The 21,411-nt window shown below is 38.4% G+C and overlaps 1 protein-coding gene across 1 annotated transcript; it reads right to left on the reverse strand.

Annotated features, from left to right (window-relative positions):
* Positions 1 to 1,717: 1,717 nt before the first annotated feature.
* Positions 1,718 to 20,171, reverse strand: agpat3 (1-acylglycerol-3-phosphate O-acyltransferase 3). Its single transcript, XM_079254492.1, has 10 exons — positions 19,989 to 20,171; positions 10,913 to 10,970; positions 10,457 to 10,687; positions 9,792 to 9,961; positions 9,522 to 9,683; positions 8,511 to 8,664; positions 8,290 to 8,392; positions 5,841 to 5,916; positions 5,325 to 5,523; positions 1,718 to 5,175 (listed from the first exon to the last, which is right to left on the reverse strand). The coding sequence occupies exons 3-10, from the start codon at positions 10,632 to 10,634 to the stop codon at positions 5,084 to 5,086; spliced, it is 1,134 nt and encodes a 377-aa protein (XP_079110618.1). The 5' UTR covers positions 10,635 to 10,687; positions 10,913 to 10,970; positions 19,989 to 20,171; the 3' UTR covers positions 1,718 to 5,083.
* Between the last annotated feature and the right edge of the window lie 1,240 nt (positions 20,172 to 21,411).

Below are 21,411 nucleotides of genomic sequence, written 5' to 3' on the forward strand. Positions count from 1 at the left end.
CGTAACTTCCTTCAAAATCTCCTTCAGTCACACTCTCATTGTGAGCCAAAACATGTCTGTCCTGTTTGTGTTACCAAAACAGATCCAAACTCCTAAAGCATGGTGGTACCTGGGAGTCACAGAGGAAACTGAAGGTAAATCTAATGCAGCAGATCCATCGGTTAAGTACTTACAGTGTATTTACAGTATAAATACATACATATAAAGCAGTGATGGGAATGCTTTAGTTTTCTTTGCTGTATTTAGAATCACATGACGCATTCTGTGGCTAGATCACCAGAAAGCCTGAAGAACTCTTATTCTAGGCCACTTTGATAGAATACAAGACTAACTTCTTATAAGCAGAATATAAAGAAATGAGTGATGGTTCAGCACTTTTTGCTGGTTAAAGTTTAGTCTCCCAGTAAGACCAGGAGAAACTCATCCAGGCATTTATCTCAAGTAGACTGGATTACTGTAATGGTCTTTAAACAGGACTTCCTAAAAAGAGCATTAAACATCTGCAGCTCATTCAGATGCTGCTGGAAGAGCTTTAACTAGAACTAAGAGGTCTGAACACATCAGACCAGTTTTAAAATCTTCACACTGGTTTCCAGTCAGTCACTGGACAGACTTTAAATCCCTGCTGATTGTTTACAAATCAGGACCAGAATACATAGGTGATATGTTTTGAGAATATAAACCAAGCAGAACTCTTAGATCCAAAGACTCAGGTCAACTAGTCCAGACCAGAGTCCAGACTAAACATGGAGAAGCAGCATTTAGCTGTTCATGCTGCAAACAAGTGGAACAAACTGCCAGTGGAGATTAAACTCTCACCCAATTATTTTAATATAATTTATTACTTAATTGCGATTTTGTTATCTGTGTTTTCTTTTATGCTTTTTTTTTTTTTTAAATGTTTTTTAACATTTCATGTAAAGCACTCTGACTTGTCTTGTACATGAAAGGTGCTGTACAGATAAACTTGCCTTGCCTTAATGAAAAGGTGACATTTATACCCAGAGAACAACTTTCACTGCTACACAACAGATGTAAAGAAACACTTTCCTGGTAGGTTTTCATCACCACAGATGAAGAACAGCAGGACTTGTGCACACACTTACTTAATTGTGGAAACTTGAGTTTGGTTTGAATTTACTTCAGTCAGCATCACACAAGTCTGGTCGGAAATCTAAAACTGGACTGGTGGTTGTGGAATACAGTCACCAAGTAGCATTTGTGCTTTTCATTGCTGATTACATGGCTGGAAAAACAGGGTTTTGTTCCATAAAAAAAAAGAATCACATTGTTATAAAAGTTTAACTAAAACTGAATGCATCTGTAAAAGCAAGTCGCTGTCAATTTTCTGCATTTTATGCTCCACTTATTCAATATACAACAAAAGAACCCACTAGGTTATAGGTTACCCCAGACTTATGCACATGCTTACTTACAGATATTTTTCCTTTATTTACTTTTAAATAAAAATTTATAGCAAAATAACCTCCTCAGTTTCTCAAAAATGACCTATAACTGTTGCAATCATAATGGTAACAGCAGCAATAATGAAACTCGTAGTGATGTTCCCCAGAAAGCCTCTTTATTCAGATTCAGAGTTAATGCCACAACTGTTGCATTTCCCATCTGTAAAAGAATCCCTGAGTCAGAATTAACTCAATTCAGTGGCTGTGCAGAAATGCACATCATGCAAAAAGGAAGTGACTACAGTAGGAAACAATAATTACAAAGTGTGGGAAATGCTCCGTACGCATAGTTTGTGACGGCTGTTGTAGATTTCATTAGAACGGCGTTGCTGGAGGTATTTACAGCCCCACTGTGTCGAGTGTGATATCGCTTGTAAACGGCAGCTGCAGGACTGCTCACTTCGAATCCTCCTCCTGTGGTCCATCAGTGGTACATTTGGTCAAAGCCTGAAGTCACGGCGCTGTCAAGAGGACAGAAGTCTAAACCAGTATTTAAAAACTAAGTATTCTACTCATCATTTACATTATGTATATATTTGTACAGTTCACACATCCAGCAATAATGTATCCACACCTTTCTGTGGATGTAGGATAGAATAATGATGTGTCATTCAAATGGTCTATAGAGCAGCTACGTACATCTCTACAACTTGAGTGTGACATTCATCTCTTACAGTAGGATATGTACATATTTATAGTTTATACAGTCCCCAGACAAAGTCCCATTGATGTAACTTGATACTGTGTCTTAGATGCAATCATGATAAATGAAAGTGGATGAAAGCCAGAGTGCCTCTGCGACATGGCTGTTGATGAAGGCGACATGGAAAGAGGAAACTCCCACAGTCACAGGTTTCACACTAAGCTGCTCTTCTTTCACCTACACGCCAAAGAGAGTCACACAAATCCAAATAAGTCCAAAGAGTAAGAGTTTGCTTTGTGATTAAATCCTTTAATATTCTCAAGTGTTTAAATTAAAGAAAACATAAAAATAGCTGTAGAAAACAAAACATAAGCTGATGCAAGAGGTGCTGCTAATGGGATTCCTGGAGGTTTTAAAAAGTGGTTTGTCTAAAGAAGTCTGGATTTGTAGAGTTGCTTCACAGTAATCAAAAATTCAGATGAGAAGGGGAAAATGATCACAGGTATGTTTCTTTACTGAGTTAAACAAGAAAGAAAAACATCCAGTGCAGAACATTTTTGCAAATACGGATTTGAATCTTCTCGAAGCCTTGTGGAGTTGTGGAGTAGGATTTTCGCACGGCGTTCACATTGAATGGAGATTTAGAACAGAAACACATCTGAATCCTGAATGTTTCTCGCGGATTTGAAATGATGCGACTCAAACTAACTTTGTGTAAAAGAAGAGTGAACAAAATTCTTTATAAGCAACTTGGCTCTATTTATGTTAAAACTTCATAGCAAGTTACTTGGCAACGAATCCCAAAAACCTGCTTATTGTCTTTTTTTTTGTTTGCTGTAAAAACTTTCAAACCTTCCCTAACATGTGAGTTCGCCTCTATATTACACACACACACACACACACACACACACACACACACACACACACACACACACACACACACACACACACACACACACACACACACACACACACACACACACACACACACACACACACACACACACACAAAAAGTAAGATTTAAGCAGCACTAATTAAGGCTTGCATGAAGTCTGTCTGGTAAGAGATGACTACAGAAAGAGGACGTACAACGTTGCTGTTTAGGTGAAATGCTTTGGGGGTGGGGTGGGGGGGTGAAAAAACACACACACACATCCCACTCCATATTTTTGCTACCAATATGGACCAGAGAATGTGGCTTATTTCAGAGAGGGAAAAGACCTTCTCTAATACTGCAGCAGCCAACATTTAACTCGACGCACACCATCAACAGCCAAGTTGTACCTGCCTTCACGTCAAGCTTTCTTTACCCAACGGCACTGTGTGCAGTTGCGAGGATGATTTTACCAAACTGACACCTTTGCAAGTGTGTTTTTTTTTTTTTTTTTTTTTTTTTTTTTAAGGAATAATTCACTCATTTTGGTAATGAAGCCAAATAAATGCATGCTACTCCACCATGCATTATGGTAATGAGAGGAAGAGGACAAGTACTCCAACATAACACAAGTGAGTGTATTTTTTTTCTTCTTTTTTTTTTTTTTTGTTTTAAAGGGGTGGCAAATAAGCAATCCCTTGCCTGAGCAAGCTTGTTTTAAGGCAAAGGTTGAAATATCACTACAGGCTATGCTAACAGCTGTGCGGCTACATGAAGACAGTTGGTGACCTCTATCCTGATCTATCTGACTCCGCTGCTATTCAACAGCAGCAGCACAACAGTCACATCCAACAGTGAGTTGCATTTCAACCATCGTGACTGGCATCAGAGGGGAGGGGGTTAATAAACAGCACATTTAGGAGATGCTCTGGTTAGAAGCAAATGAGGACATGAAAGTAAACTCCTAAATGTGTTCAGAAAGTAAAAGCTGGATTTGGGAAATGGAGAGATTGGAAAAAGAATCAAACTGTAACCATGTGCTCTGGTGCTGTGGGCGGCAAATGAGACCTGTAACAGATGGTAGGTGTCCTTGAAAAAGGACAGATTTCACATTCAAAGCCCTTGCTGTGGTAAAACAGACACCAGCCTGTTTGATTCCAAGATGTTAGAGGGTCAGTACACCAAGATCACAGGAGTTAGATCATTACAAAGCATGATGTGAGTTTTTATTTAAAGATTTTTTGTAATGAAAACTGCTGGAGGTAAAATCACATCCATAAGGTCTTGCTCCAGAAACCACCCAGAATTATTGTGCTAGCTGATCGGACATTATTTCCCTTTTACATTTCATTATTTTATAATAATTTCTGCACCATAAACAAAAGTAAACCACTGTTTAGGTGAAGCAGTGCACATCTTAGAGCCTGGAAATACAAAACCAGTGAAACAGCTGGGCAAAAATAATGCAACATTTTGCATGATCTGGGTGAAGTGACCCAATTAGGGAAAGCCAGGCTGGGCCTCAAGGCACCGATTTCCATTACAAGCCAATCTTATTGAGAAAAGGGTAGTGGGACGTCCTGCGTGCTGAAGACTGCTTTAAGAGGGGACAAACTACCCCTGGATGGAGATTTAGGATTAGAAAAAGATTAAATATGGATTGGATTGTGTTCCTTCTCCCTGACTGGCTGATGTATGACAGGAAGTGGAGGTAGGTGGTGCAGCTCAGAAAATGGGCTGAATGGTGGTACATGTGACCTCAGACATGTTAGGAGCTTAATCTTGGGTGTTACTGAAATTTAATGGAACTTCAAATGGAGGCTATGTGAATTAAGAAAGATGCAAGGATTACAGTACTGAATCTCCCCCCTCATGTTCGGTGCGACACCAGAGCTTGGACTGCCCACCCTCTGTTATTCTCTCCAACTCTAGTGCCATTAGAAATATTTCACTCTGGTGTCCTATGTTTTCACAGGTGGGTCTGCTCCCCCAGCCTACCAACTGACCCGACAGTAGGAGGAGAATGGAGCTGGGTAGGGGTGAGACACCGCAGGACGGCCGTAGACAAACAGCCTTACACGGGAGGGGGTTACACAGTTTTAGTTTTGTTTCTTGGCCTCCTGGTTGCCATAACTGGAGCCTGTTTTCTTCACCTCGGTGACTCCGATGAGACGACGGATAGCTATGGAGGCTGGGGAGGCACAAAAAGAAAGAAAAAAAAAAAAGAGCAAACGAAGTGGTAAATTAGTGCTCCAATGGGAACTTTTCTCTTTTCAATTCAACATGAAAGCAGCAGCATCAGTTTTCAATCTGCAAGCTGCTGATGCAGCTTTGACTTACCTATGATGAGGAAAATGATGAAGCCGATGATGAGGAGAGGGGAGCCGCTGACAACCACTCCGCAAGCAAAGTTGATGAGGGGCGACAGCAGAAGGGTGGCCCAAAAAAGGAAGTTGAGCAGTGTCCACAGGCGTCGAGGGGGGATGATGGTCGGTCCAGGGAATTTGCCTTCCTTACTGTACATTTCCTGCAAGGCATCCTGAAGGACGATGAGGAAAAAAATAAACAGCTGATGATTATAACTGCTTCATCTGATTTGAAACGCTGTGCCGAGTTTGTCAGAAAAGGGAACCAATGTAGCTACAATCCAACAGTGTACTTAATTTCCATTTACAACTGGATGGCTGCCTTCAAATTTTATTATGTTCAATATCCTTTTTCTTTATTATGATTATGGTGACTGGTTTGATTATAACTTTCACTAATTATCAAGTGGCACTGCTGACCAATACAGGAGGATAAAAAGGATCTTTTTTCTGGCTGCTTCTCTTCAGACTCTCTGCGATGTCCACTTACTTTCTCCTGGTAGATCTTATGCAGCCAGCTGGCACACTCCTGCTCATCATCTGGAATATCCTCCACAGGAAACCGCCTGGATGGGATGGAGTAAATGATACCACAGGAGTGTCAGAAACAGTTTTTTTTTTTTTTTTCGTAGTAACTTTATTTCGAGCAGATGAACAAAACCAATACCAAGATGTACATATACATAACCAAAAAAAAAAAAAAAAAAAAAAAATATATATATATAAGCTCGAAAAGGAGTGGGAAGAAGAAAAACTTATTAAATCCCACCCCTAGATAACACAAATCAAAACCTTACAATACAAAGGATGCACGACACAATACCAACAATGGTCATGAGTAATACCAAACAATAGTAACGACATGACTTAATACCAACATTAGTTAAGAAGACTTAATACCAACAATGTTAAGTTCACTATTACCAACAATGGTAAGGGACAATAATAAATAACTTAGTATTGTTATAACTCATCTTCACTCAAAAACAATATGTAAATAGACTGTAATATAAATAGACTGTAATACAATCATAAAGATTGTATTAAGCAATTTCTCTAAGTGGTGTTTATGTTAATAACAAATTCATTAACTTGTGTGTATTGTCCCTTAAAAAGGTTGGCTATTAATATGAACCTGCTGTTATTGGAGACAGCTCCCAACAACAGGAACACGCTCTGTTTTTGAGTCTATACTGTGCATTAAAATAAACAAGGTTTTGGTGAGTCAGCTGCCAGTAGGGGGCGCCCTCTGGACAACCGATCCACTACTTGCCAGCCCTGATCTGATATTTAAAATGTGCATGACCATTCATGTATGGAAATGTAACTATTAACATCATCACCACTACATACATAATCACAACAATACTGTAGTCTTGAATGAATGAAAGAATACTTGAGCATCACACTTATAACAACATTATACTTATAAATAACCCTACATATATTCCTCTGCATTATATTTCATCAATACCATTGCTTTATACTTAGCTTTAAATTGATAAATAGAAGAGCATTGCTTAAGTTCTCTCCCCAACCCGTTCCAGAGTCTAACCCCGCAGACAGTCACACACATACTCTTTCTGGTGGTTCTAACAGGTGGATATTTGAAATTATTACATTCTCGTAAATTATGTTCTCCTTCTCTTACTTTGAACATAATTTGAATGTTTGCTGGTATTGCATTTTTACTTGCCTTATACAATAGCTGTGCAGTGTAAAAGTTTACCAAGTCATGTAATTTAAATAATTTTGATTGTAGAAATAGTATGTGTGTGTGGTCATAGAATCCAGCTTTATGAATGGTTTTAACTGCTCTTTTTTGAAGTTTAAAAATTGATTGTAGGGAAGTCTTATAATTATTACCCCAAATTTCCACACCATAACTTATATGGGGCAAAACAAGGCTGCAGTACAACAAGTAAAGGGCTTTGGAATCCAAATTAAATTTTACTTTATTCATTATTGCAATATTTTTGGAGATTCTATTCTGTATGTGTTGGATGTGTGGCTTCCAATTCAGTTTTACATGCACATATAAATGAGAAAGAAAAGTTCAGCTTCTTGGGGTCGAAGGACTCTAGCATAACAAATGATCACATGATGACTTATTTATGAATCTATTTATTATGGTACTCTTAATATTTATTGTTGTACCTCTGTGATTGTTGCACTGATTGATATTTTTACTGCTCGATGCACAGCAAATAACCCCACAGGGATTATAAAGACTCCCTGAACCTAGGTTTAATTTACACAAAAAAGCAGCTAAGATTTGCAACCTGTAAATCTTTGTTGACAAAAAGTCAACTGACATAATTTTATTTAGGAAATTTGATCTTTATGAGAATGACAGGCAGCTATATGTACATCTATAGAGGACATGCCAGCCAGACTGAGCAATGCAGTAACTAAACATGGACAATTTACAGCTTCATTAGAAGACAATATTTAATATTACTTTTTATTTCTTCTAGATTTTAGAGCAAAACTGCAAGTGTTTTATAATAAAATAAAGCGAGGCACATTTGGTCTGTAGTGGCAGCATTTCACCACCAGAGGGCATCAAGCGCCGCCGTTTACATTCCTGATCTCCAAACTAAAATAAAGAATCAAACATCTCCAAACATTTACTTTTCATCATTTATTGAGTAAAACCAATTAAAAAATAATCTAATTAAATCAGGTAAACACAGAAAATAGAGCTGTCCTTCTTTGTATTCTAACCCACTTTAACTTGGAGTGTCAGACCACTAGTTTTTTGAGGAGACTGCTTATATGGAAGTACTGGAATCAAGTCAGCCTCCTTCACTTGGATTGTTGAAGAACAAAATATTTAAAAAAAAAAAAAAAAAAGCAAAAAGTAAATCCTTTTGTTGTCTCTAGTTATTGCAAACACTGACTATTAAACATGAAATAAGAGCATAAGTGACACGCACCTAATTCTCATGTCAGCTTTGTATTTCTTGCCGTTGACGATGCCCAGGAGAGTGGGTGTCTGGTTGTCTTTGAAGTTAAGAGTCACGTCATAAACAGCAGTTACTGTAATAGAGAGATAAGCAGAGACAGGGAAAAAAAAGAAAAAAGCAGATTAAAAATTTCTTCTAAAAGTGTTTCTTTTTATTCACAGTGAATTGACTGTGAGAGCTAATAAAACTACCTGTGCCCTTCAGACACTGCAGTGTGGTGGTGAATCCTTTGGTTCGGGGTAACAGGTGATACTTGAGTTTAGGCAGGCCTTTACTCTCTGCAACCTGCATGCTGATCTGGTGTTTCTTCTCTGTAAAGCGGGTTCCTTCACAGTACAGCAGAAACTGTGGAGAGAGAAGAGCTGTGCTTACAGATTCATGCATATTTACCTCCAAACATGTACAATAAGGAAACAGAATAAATCACAGGCTTGGGATGACCTCTTTTCTCTTCTCCCATCCACCCTGTTTTAGTGAAATTACTAATTTAATTCATCTCAGTGAAACACTACACAATCATAAAAGCACCACTTCAACTTAGGTGTACAAAAGTAGACATATCGACTGCAGATCAACCAAAATATTCTTGTCTTAGCAGCAGTTTGCTGAGAGTTCAATGAGTCATTGTGAAAATCTCCAACAACCAATTACACTTTGAGAAAAAGGTGAACAATAAACACTCAGATAACATCAGCAACCTCAAAAAACCCTGAAAAACAGGTTCATCCTTGATTTTCATAGAGAAAAATTCATGAAAATAAAGAATAACCTGGTTTACTATGATGTTTTAGCATGAAGTCTAGAGCATAAAGTTCCCCAGGAAAAATAAAAAAAAAAATCAAATAAAAATACAATGACAACCTCATGTTGAGAGATGTCAAACCCAGCTGCTGCACTGAAGACTATTTGTGTTTCACTGCCAAGATAAATCTGTGTGAGAAACTGGGACAAAGGGCAGCAGCAGGAACACTCACTGCAAGGATGAATTGTTTGTTTTCTTGTAAAGCTTAAGGAATTTTAGTTTATCTACAATCTGCATTTTTATTTACTAACTTTATACCAACACTTCATCAAAATGAGAACCAGAAGTCAGATCTTCTGGGAGGTTGTTTTACAGTCTAACTGGGTGAGAGCTGAATGCATGTGATGCAAAACGCCAGTTTGATGTCGAAACATCGACACTTCAACACGTCCGTACTTACCCACATATACTCAGGGTAGTCTCGGAGTCTGTTTAGGCCTGTGAAGACAGTGTCTCGGTCCTCCTCCCACTTTCTTTTGCAGAAAACGATTTCTAGAAAGTACCAGGTCCAGCCAATTAGAGGAACCTTCAGTAGCTCGTGCTTGGCCAGCACTTTTGAACTCTATAGAGGGAGGAAGTACACATGTTTTAATAATGAGGCTTTTCTTAATGGTGAAATTATTAGCAGCAGTGAAGACTACATATGAGCACAGTTTGTTGCTCAACTGACCCCTAAGACACCGTATCTTTCACACATAGTCCAGCCACAGAGGAAGTCAATTTCATAGTTATGGTTGAGGATGATGATGACGTGCTCCTTGCCAAACTTGTCCACCGTAGCCTGGTCGGTGTATAGGGTGCATTCTGTGCCCGACCACCACTCCAGCAGCATCACCAGCTCTGCGCAGACACAAGTTAGGAAGATGGTGACAAATAATCCACAACTAATTACAACAAAACAGTTTAATGAAACTAACTGGAGGAAAACTATTCAGTTAGTGTGATGACAGTTAGGGATCAGGAAACTTTAAGAACATTTCTCGGTATTTAATTATTTTGATGCATTATTTGGATTTTTATTCTTCAAAACTTCAGATTGAGTCAAATGGACGATCAGGAGTGAGTAAGAGCAGCAGTTGCTTGTGTCCTGGTGTTGAGTCTAAGTAGGTAAAAGTTCATCATCTGTGAGAGTCACTGTGGCGCGATGTCAGATGTGCATGTGACAAATGAAATATGAAGCCTGAACACTGAAGCGTTTGGCAGAAATCCTAACAAAAGGGCTTAAAATATGTATGCAAACACCACAGCCTGCAGCATTTTCCTCATACTCTCACAGTTTTAAATTTTACATATCTATAAAATATACAGACACAGACTGGAAAATCCTCTACTCACGGCTCCAGAGGGAGTAGGCGAGCCGGCAGTTGATTCTGCGATAGAGCTGCTTGTTGATCGGCCAGAGGATGCAGGTGCACAGCTGAATAAAGTTTATGATGAGGCCGCTCACCACAAACACAAAGCCCATCAGCAGCTGCAGGATAAACAGGCTCTTCAGGTAGGCCAGGAGAGCCATGACTGAGGAGCCTGGAGAGCTGAGGAGGCTCCTCTCTATACACCACGACAAACCTGACAGAGAGCAGAGCCACAATGACTACAACAGAGCTGAGATGTGAAAAGAGCTCGAGAAGTGGAAAAAAAAAAAAAGGAGAGAGAGAGGGATGCTAGCGTGGCTAACAATTACATGTTGATAGCACGGTGTTGACAGGAGGATGTGGCCCGTTTAGCTCGGCTGAGCTTCAGGGGGAAACCTTATTTAAAAATGAAAAAAAAAAAAAGACAAGTCGTTCTTACCACGGTGGAATTTCTTTACAAGCCGCGTTTACACGGTCCTTCGGCCAATACCACGGACCTGTCAAAGACAGCAGAGGAATAAAAGTTAGCACGTTGCAGGCTGCAGCAACATGTCCATGGTTCTGTGGGTGTTTCAGCCCAGAGTTTGAATTATGTCACCAGATAAAGACAGCAGTGCTGTGAGATTAGAAACCGCCTCGATCACACTGTGTGGGTGGCAAGTTAATAAGACGTCTTGCAAAGTAATGAGGCAAAATGAATGACGCACAAACACCAACAAGCTTTTGTTTCAGCTGATTTTGACCTGAAAACGCCTGTTACATTTCTGAATTAAACTTTGTGCCCAAACTTTATCACAACAGGTGTATGTGTATATACCTGACTATTAGCCGCTTTTCTCGGGTTTGCATTAAGTCAAATAAAAGACCATCTTCTGGACAACTGGCCAGACAGACTGACACATTACAGATCTGGACAATAAAGCTCTGCTAAGAGGTCACACAGAGCCCTCCATATTGGCTTATAAAAGCTCCATTTTTCTACTGCAGGTGACCTAGAGACATCTGTTTAGCTCTGCGTCAGGACTTGGCTGTCAGACTACGAGCTCTGTTACAAACTGAAGAGCAAGGCTTTGCATTTGTGCTAAGTAAACTGGGCTAGTCCAAATTTATCAAATCCCTACAATAACGGGTTAAAAAGCAGATCATCCTACACACAAACAGATCAAACTGGCATCACATTAATATCTGGTATTTTTTTTATTTAACATCACAATTACTGTTTATTAGCACAACAATAGATCAAGAGGCCCTAAATGCACTGTTCGTACAATGACACCAAAGCCCATTAGAGTGTAGGTCAAGCCCGTTTTAACGCAGTTCTGATGACCATTTCTAATCTGTAACTTGTAGACAGTTGGCCAAATCTCCACCTGCTTTGTTCTACATTACCCTGTGGAGTTGTGTAAACATTTAAAACAATATTAAAAAGTGAATCAAGTGTAAATATTAATACATCAAGTCCACGTTGACAAGAAATCTTTACCACAGATAATGTATTTACATAAAAACAATGCGCAAATAGATAAATAGGGAATGAAAGATCATGATCGTACAACTGAATGCAACATCAACATTTATGCAAATTCTTCCATTCTTTGCTAAAACTATGAGGGGAAAAAAAACAGCAAATACACAATGTTGTCTACTGTTTCCTGTATTCTAGGGAGATGCAAACATTGTGCAACTGTCGCATGTCCCAGTGACAACACTTTTCAGCTCTGGCAACCTCTTGTTCAGTGTCTGAAATAACTTCTGGCTTTACTTCCAACAGCGCTGTCTTATAAAAGTGCACTAAATACACAGTGTAGGAACACAGACCCTGCATGAATAACTGAACATGGGTTCATTATAAACCACAAGGAATTAAAAAATTTCCACCCACTTGTATCTCCAGCCTGCAACATTTTATTATCAAGCAGTCATAGCATAAAACAGCATAGTTTATAAAAAGCCAGATTAATGAAGGGAGGCAACAAGTCCTTTCCAGTGCAATCAGCCTCTCTCACATTGTAACAAACATTAATGAAGCTGCTTTGGTGCAAAGATAATAAAATCTTACATTCAAATCCACCGAAGTTCAGCTCAGTTTCCTGGATCATTCAACGAAGCAACACAAAACTTCCATATCTCAGACGCTTAGAAATAGCGGCTGCAGGTGTCTCATGGATAAACCAGAGGCGGGTTATCAGCATGAACATGCACAGATGTCATTATGTTACAAGTGTGACCTTTGTTCATATGGTGTGAGACTGAATGGGAGGGTAAAGTTACATTACTGTATGTTTCTTTTTTGATGACTTGGCCAAAAAGCAGAGACTGGTGGATATTAATCTGATTTTTCTTTGAACAGCTGTTTTCCTCAGCTTAACTAGATAAAACAGACCAGTGTGCTGGGTTATAAAGCTCAGAGATTGACAATATTAGTCAGGTTTCCACTTTGACCCAGATGTCTGATATATTTAGCAACATGAAGGACATATTTTAATAAAACATTTTGAAAACATCCAAAACATGTGTTTTTACCCTTTTTTTAAAAAAACATTTTCTAATTGCTTTGTCACAGTTAACGAGAACAGAAACAACCAAAAGCTATGACCAAAAGTATCAACCAGGTTTGAAAGAAAGATTAGACTTCTTAGTCGTTCTTGTGCTTATATGTTTATGGATAAATGTAATAATCGATTACTGAATGTACCCTGATGATTAGTCACTCTGGCTGTGTTTTACACAAGCTGCCAATGGACAAGTTCCTTGGCCAACTTCTGCTGTGGCAACAAACTGGGACTCACAAGAAGTCTGCCCAATATGTCATTACTTTGTTTTAATTCCACCACACACACACACACACACACACACACACACACACACACACACACACACACACACACACACACACACACACACACACACACACACACACACACACACACACACACACAAAACAATACAACTTCTGCTCACACATCTCCACACAACCTGCCAGCAGCATTTTCAGGTTAGAATTAATTTTAAGCTGCAAGTCGAGGCCGTGAACATGTGACAGAACCAGAGTTTACTCAGAATTTTGAACATACAGTTGTGCTCATATTTATTCATACCCTTTCATTAAAGAAGGAAAAAAAAACAGCTGCCTGTAAAATAAACTGAAATTGACTAAAGTAATAATGAATAAAAATTTTATGAAAATCATCACATTATTTTCTAATTCTGGCTCAATGGAAATATTCTTTTTAGAAAGCAAACAAATAAGATAATTTATTACATCACTCATAAACTAATATGTTGTTGAACAATCCTTTAATGTTTCCGCTACACTCAGGTGTTTTCTGTTCCTCTCAGTCAGACTTCTGCACCTGTTGACAGGTATTTTGTCCCACTGTTCAACAGAAAAGTGCTCTAATTTGTCCAGGACCAATTTGTTTGTTTGTTTGTTTTCCTTTCTTCAACTCTATTAAACGAAAAAAATGGTGTCTTATCTTACTAAATTCTTTTTTTTGCAAAGATTTTTGCAAATTTTTAGTAATTGTTCCTTTTTTAAGTCTCCAGTTATTTGAGTGACTGTTGTAAATTCAGCCTTTTCTTTTATGAAAGGGTGTGAATACATAAGAGCACAACTGTATATGTACTCAAAGTGCAAAAATGCCTAAAATCTAAAAGTAAACCAAAAAAGCCGAGAGCAGACTGACCTGCGATTGCATTTCTGTCAATCAACCCGAACTCATACTGACAATATGGTGTGTTCAAGTTTCAATAAAACACACATCAAGAAAGGCCAGAGCTTATAACTTTCAAACATTTCCACATTTTCTCCAACACATCTTTGAGACTGCTACGGTGTAATTTTCTTTTGTCTTATCAGCTGACAGCATGGCTAAATGGGCTTATCTGCTGATTATCTCTGTTTACGCCTCTGACTCACCTATTAAAATATTGCAGAGTTATTCACTCTCACTTGCATCATATCTGAACTGCTGTGAAGTTTATGAATAAAAACACACAAACACTAATTAAAGCAACCATATCATGATAACTGAAGTAAACACCATCCTAGCAGGCATGATTGTTTGGACAGGCATTCCAGGTCAGTCTTTTGGGCTATTAAGTTGGTGTATTAAAAAAAAAAAAAAAAAAAAAAACTAAATGAAAAGGAAGTTAAAAACCCATTTTTAATCCAAATATTTATACTTCACCACTCAATGTGAGGATCTTAATGTGAATGTTTGAACCTAAATAAGCACCAACAATATTAGATTAAGAAATATTCATGTACTGTGGAAACTACAGATGATTTTGCATAAACAAAGACATCCACAGATTATTTGTAAAATGTGTATAGAAATGACAAATAATAGCTGACAAAGTCTGCAGGCCCAACTTGTGGAAAGATTACTAATGCTGACCGAGTTAAAGCTGCTTAGAGCTGGACAGCTGCTTCTGCTCTGGATCTAAATGCAGCTTCTACACAAACAAATAACCACTGCTTGTACAGACCTTGCAATAAACAAAATGATACTAAAGTGTACATTTTCAAACACCAGCTAAGATACGTTTAAAAAAATCCGTCATGCTTTGTAGCCGCCCCATTTTAAGGACATGTCATTCTAAAAACGTAATCTGGTCATCAAAAGACTTCGCTACACATGCTAATGGTACACCCTGAAATTCTACACTAGCTTCTAAAAATTCCTCATAAATCACTGAGGACTTATCTCAGCATTGCTGCAGCAACAAGCCAAACTGCCCCTTACTTACCAGTAGACATAGTAGGCCATGGCCATGAACACCATTGCCCCACAAATCCCAGTGAAGATCATGACAGCGCTCTGGTTCAGCATTTTGGCTCCTGGTGTCCCACTAACTCACAACCAGAGTAAAAAAATATAAATATATAAAAAGTAAAGGCCTGCAGAGCGCAGTGGACAGTCACAGGCTGGTCTGCTTCATAGCCATGATAATCCCACAGAACGAAAGCGGGAGATTATGATGATGACAGCAGAATACGACCAGATCTCAGACCTGTTGGAGGAACTGCCTGACCAGCAAAAGATGTTCAAACAAAGGAATGAAAAGGAAGAAATTTTTTTTTAAAAAGAATGGATTTCCATTGCAAGCAAGAGCACGCAGAAAACTAATAACTAGAGCTCAATACTAAATGGAAGGAAAGTTGGCTTGGAAGATGGCTCACTTCTGGAAGGAAGTAGGCACACATACTGTAAGCATGGTCTTGCCTGGATTCCCATCCTCTAATCCAGTGGATCAGATTAGTGCTGATTAGCAGGCTATGTGCACCCTGGATATGTCACATTTCATTAACATTAACAAAGACCAGGCCTGGGTTCTCTCTAGCCAGGGTAAAGTTGGCATCTGTCATGCTGAAGAAACCAGTCACAATGTAGATTTTCTTGATTCACCTTGCCATCAGCCACCTGTTGGTAACGCCTTAAATTAGCTAAGTGGTGATTTCCAAGGAATGATTAACACACTGTGCGTCCTGACTGGTGAAGTGTAATTAGGGATGCATTATCCTAAAGCCTGGAAGTCAGAGATTTTGTTGCCATGTTTGCCCTCCATTTTTGACAGTAAGCTGTATAGAAAATGGTTTCCAGCAGCCATCCAATTCTATTACAAGCAAGGTTATAACAATCTAGCAGACAGCAACCATGAGGGCTCAACTGAAGCAAGTAGGGCAAAGGTTAAAATATAGACTTGAGGTCTTACCCCCAGTCAAAAAAAACCAACAACGAATGGAGATAAAAAATGCACTGTAGTAGCTGACCGATGAAGGTCATTCATGTTTCAAAGCTCTCAATCCTCATATAACACCAGTATACTCATCTGCACTCAAAATCATCCAAGAGCGACCATTTGTATCCCATCTGGATTCACTTCCTATCACTAAAGCCCATTTTTAATGTTGGTGTCAAAACAGCAATTTAAAGACTAATTTAATCCTTGTCATTGGGAGATAATATAATAAGCAACCGAATAGATTATGATCTGGAAAAATTAGCTAAATACTGTAAACAATTCAGATTATTTGTCAAAGTAATTGGAAAAAGGTTCATTTTAGAAATGGCAAAAAGTATTAAATTATTTAAAAGGGTTGGCTGAAGCAGAAAAGCTAAGAACCAATTTTAACCCTTTCAAGGCTGCCTCAGCATTGTAGATGGACATACAAATAACCGATGAGTGATAAGACTCTAGGATAATTTAGGTTTTCATTGCAGTAGTTAACGAATAGACTAAAAGGCAAAAAGATTTTACTGGGTGAAATATTCAGCATAAAACACCAATTTAAATATAAATACTCAAAGATATTTTGCACTAAAGCCCACAGTCACAGAAGTGAGTAACTGGGTATACAGACGCTACAATACTACAAGAATCTTTAAGTACCATCCGAGACGTCATTACTCAGATAACGGCTTATCAACATCATAATGCTTCAAAGTCCTATAGGGCAAAACTGCCCTTGATTAGCAGATAACAGAGATCAATGGTTTACTACGCGTAGGATGTGACTGCACTTTGTACCAAACACATTCTGAGGAAGATACTTAAAATTATCAATATAAAACAGTGTTTCCCAATCCTGATATTTAAGACCCACTGCCCTTCATGTTTTACAGCAGACCTACTTTAACACACCCAAAGTAAATGAATGGCTTGCCAACAGGCTGCGAAGAGGAAGTTCATTAATCTGAATCAAGTGCACTGAAGTAAGAACACATGTAAGACGTGTAGGCCAGAGGATCCTGAGGACTCGGACTGGGAAACACTGCTGGGAAAATATGTGATAAAAATGACAATTTCAGTTTGCTTTTAGGTTTCAATCTTGGCTAACAAATAGCACAATTAAGACTAAATGGGACACTTTTTAGACAGGAACAGTCCTGCAACAACAACAACAAAAGTGTTTGTGTATAATTCTTCTCACCAGACTGCAGGCAGGAATACTTAAGTTTTGTTCCAGTTTATTCCACTTACTTCACAACATAATTAGGTAGCATTTTATTTTATCAAATTTTGTGTAGCGGCCATGTGGGCTCACTGAAATCAGTATGACAGAAATAAGATTATTTGAAAGCTCATAAGATTATGCCACAGATATAATTAACTGATCCTGATAACAATTGCTCTTCTTGAGCCGTTTATATCCCGCTTGTATTAAATAATTATTTTTAAAGTTATGCTTACTTACCCAACAGTGTTGTAAAAGTATACCACTATTAAATTTAGTTGTGCAAATGTTCACGCATTAAAAACGAGTGGCTCTACAACTGGTATCCCATCTAACACTCCTTTATCTACATGTCAGTGTCAAATAAGATGAACGTGGATCGTAAGGTGTAATCCCTAGTAAACATCACCGTATTGGGTTTAACAGTGCATGCAAAAAAGTCATTGAAGAGGAGGAAGAAGAATAAAAGGAGAAGCTGAAATGATGACGTGCCTGACATCCCACGTTTGTCGCGAGACTGAAGTTAGCACATTAACTCAATTGGTGGACTTTCCTACCTTTTAAAATGCAACTATTCTCCTACTAAACTATCAGTAACTCTTTCTAAGTTTCATCAACAGTGTCTTCTTGCCTCTAAATAATGTTTCTCTTACAACATCTCGCCCCACGCAAGATGATCATCTGGAACAATGAGGAAATAACTATGAAAAATAGACCCTTGTTTTTCAAGTAGAGGTGGAACCATTGTATTTCCAATATCATATCACTATTTGATGTAACTGGCAATATGTTGGCTTCTGAACAGTTTCTTGCACATTACAGTTTTCCAGTAACTCCTACAGATTTTAACCTCTTAATGAAAGCTATTCCTCCTGGATTCATTTTTCTAATTAAAAATTATTTATCCTTTGGATCTCATAGCTATATAACCTACATCACTTGTGAATGGTATTACCATGACAAACAGAAACTGTAATAAACATATTTGTCAGACATTTCAAATGGAAAGGAAAATCACTCCACGTGGTAATTTTGTGTTTTTAGATCTCACATTCAAGATGTTAATTGGGAGAAACCTTGGCTTCTTCCTGATAAATACTGAATTCCCAACAAAGCTGAAGAAATTTATTTTAAGAACCTTCATAATATTTACCCGGTTAATGCTGTGATCTCCAGATATTTGAATAAAACTAATAAATGCTCCTTTTGTGAGGCAGAAGATTAAACTAACTTTTTTTTATTTATTTATTTTTTTTATTACAAGAGAACAAAATGTTTAACTGTTCTCAAAATTCACCTATGTGATCACCTGAACCTTGCATGCTCCTATAAACTAAAATATCATTTTCTATTATGAAAACCCCAACAATAAACCTTTTGAACATGTAGTTAAGTATTTCATATTACAAGCCAAATTCTTTATTCATAAACAGATTCCTCAAACAACAACTGCCGTTTCCCTTATTCCAAATAGAAATTAACTCACTTTTTAAGGAGTTTCTCTGAAACAATATGAAGAATATGAGGCTTCTCAATTTTTATGAAAATATTTTTAATCGTGTAGATCCCTCCTCATAATTTATACTTTATATTTAATTGTCATATAAAATTGTATCCTCTGTTTTTGTTCTTGCTTCAAGCTTAATTCTAATTAATTTGTATGTAACCTTGTTAGTCTTTTCTGTATTGACTTATTGTACCCATTTTGTTTAATCTTGAGTATACAAGATATGTTTTTGTGGTTTCCATAAAGTTTTGCTGGGGAAAAAAGGACTGAAGTTAGCTTTAGCTCTGGGAGTAACACTGAAATGAACTCCAGTAACCTTCCGTCTCCTGTGTGGTGTAACTGGTGCGTAGGTCAACTAAGAGGCAGCTGTCCCGCATGACGTGCCGCGAGACAGTGCTAACGTCATTAATATTATTTATTTTATTAACAGATCTGCGATGCCCAGCTCTGTGTGCTATTTTAGTCTCTCACGTTACCTTGATTCACGATCAAAAACGTTGCCAAAGTGCTTAAACATCAGCTAACAGCTGGACAACTTGCACCAATGCGGGAAACCTGGTTTGGTAAATGCTCAGTAACCAGTTAACCAGTTTAACTAGTATACCCCTTCCTTCCGACCACCGACAGCGCTTATCTTCTGACACACATGGCTTAACTGCGGCCGGAGTAGTAAGCTAGCTGCTCGGTGAACCTAAAGTTGCAGACACCAATCATTCACCATGTGAATACTTATAAAACCTGTCCAGCTCGTGCTGTGAGTAACATTAATGAGTGAAATCTAGTTGACAATAAAACCCAACAACGCAGCGACAGGATAACAAGGGCAGCGTGCGCAGCTAGCGGTACGTGTTAGCATGCTAACTTAGCAAATTCAGTCCATCAAGGGTACTAATTGCTTTTGGAAAAAAAGGGTGGAGTTTGTCTACTGGACTGTTCTTTTGCAAACAAATGGCAACTTTCCCCACATTGATGAACTCCTCTGTAAACAGAGGACTGGGTCTGAGCTATGCTAGCTAGCCAGTGTCAGCAGCGGTACTCCAGTCTTACCTGAGGATAATTCGCCTGGGAGTCAAACCAGTTGGTAGATTTTTTTCTTTTAGTTTTTTCTGCCTTCTGGAGGCGTCAAAATAATCTGTAAAGAAAGGTGGCCTCGTTTTGTGAAATGCAATAAAAACTTAAGGTAATGCGATTTGCACGAGCGCTATTGTTTGTGGCTTGTAGCTCCACATTTCCTCCGATGCTGTCTGAAGGTGGCAGGTCCTACATCCGGTCCAGCCCCATATTCATTTCCACACATAAATACAATATTATCTGCATGAAACGGCGGACCACTACAGCCCCTCACAGGTCTGCAAGTCATATTACATCAAATAGAGTACATTTGTTAGTGGCCCTCCTTTTTATGCTTGTTTTCATCCAATTTTACTGGTTCAGAAAACGTGCAGCATTCATGCAAAACAGCGCATTTCTGCTTGACCTTTCACCTACTTCTCATCAACTCCATTTAAAAAGAAAATACTTCTTTGTCACGGGAGGAAATCTGGATCTTTATTTATCTAATTATCGGAACCAATTAACAGTATTTCCCACACGTTGAAATGACAAGCACAGGAAAAAAGATTTTCATTATCCCTTTAAAAAAAAAAAAAAAAAAAAAAAACAATACAGAAGTCTGATTCGTGCGCATTAAATTGTAATGTAGCAAATTTTTTTACTTGCAACCACAGGTTAATACATTTAATCTTACTTTAATCTTTTTTTCTGAAGTGTTTGCTTAATTGTTTGTCGTTTTGTTTTTGCTGTTTTTGTTGCAGTAGCACTTTGAAATTTGTTAAAGTCTATTACAAGGGAAATGTATTATTCATATTATTGTGTGAAAATAATTATTTTCTTGTTTGAAGTTGTATAAGACTCGAACAATGCTTTTATTTCCCTCAAACCCCAGCTCTGCCTAGATGTCTGCAGCCTCTGTTCAGTGCTAGATTAAAAGTGCACAGGCCCCTGGGCCCAGATTGTACCAGGGGCCCCATTCCACACCATAACATTGTGGAAACTGTGAATTAACTGTGAAAGACATTTCTAACATCTCTCAGCCAGTGGTACCAATAGCAATACACAAGAAGCTGTGGTGTAACTATCTGTCTTTTATGTACATTTTGTTTCATGTCCAAACTGTTGGTATAAAGCCTACGTAATCCCCACATGGGCCCAAGAGGGTGTGGGCCCCTGGGCCGGTGCCCATTATGCCCATTGGATAATCCGGCCTTGCTTCTGTTGCATCACTAGTCTCACACACACTTCTGTCTTCTGCCCTCTACTGTTGTGTACGTGGGACTGCGCCTAAACCTGGAGCAGATCAGACGCTTCTTGCTGAGACACTTCCTCTGCGGCCATCTGTGACCTGAAGTCTTGCTGATGGGATAGCATTTCTTTTCTCCACCTACCTGACCAGAGTATGAAACAGGAACAA

Source organism: Telmatherina bonti (genome assembly GCF_933228915.1).
Source record: "Telmatherina bonti genome assembly, chromosome: 15".
Taxonomy (NCBI): Eukaryota; Metazoa; Chordata; class Actinopteri; order Atheriniformes; family Telmatherinidae; genus Telmatherina; species Telmatherina bonti.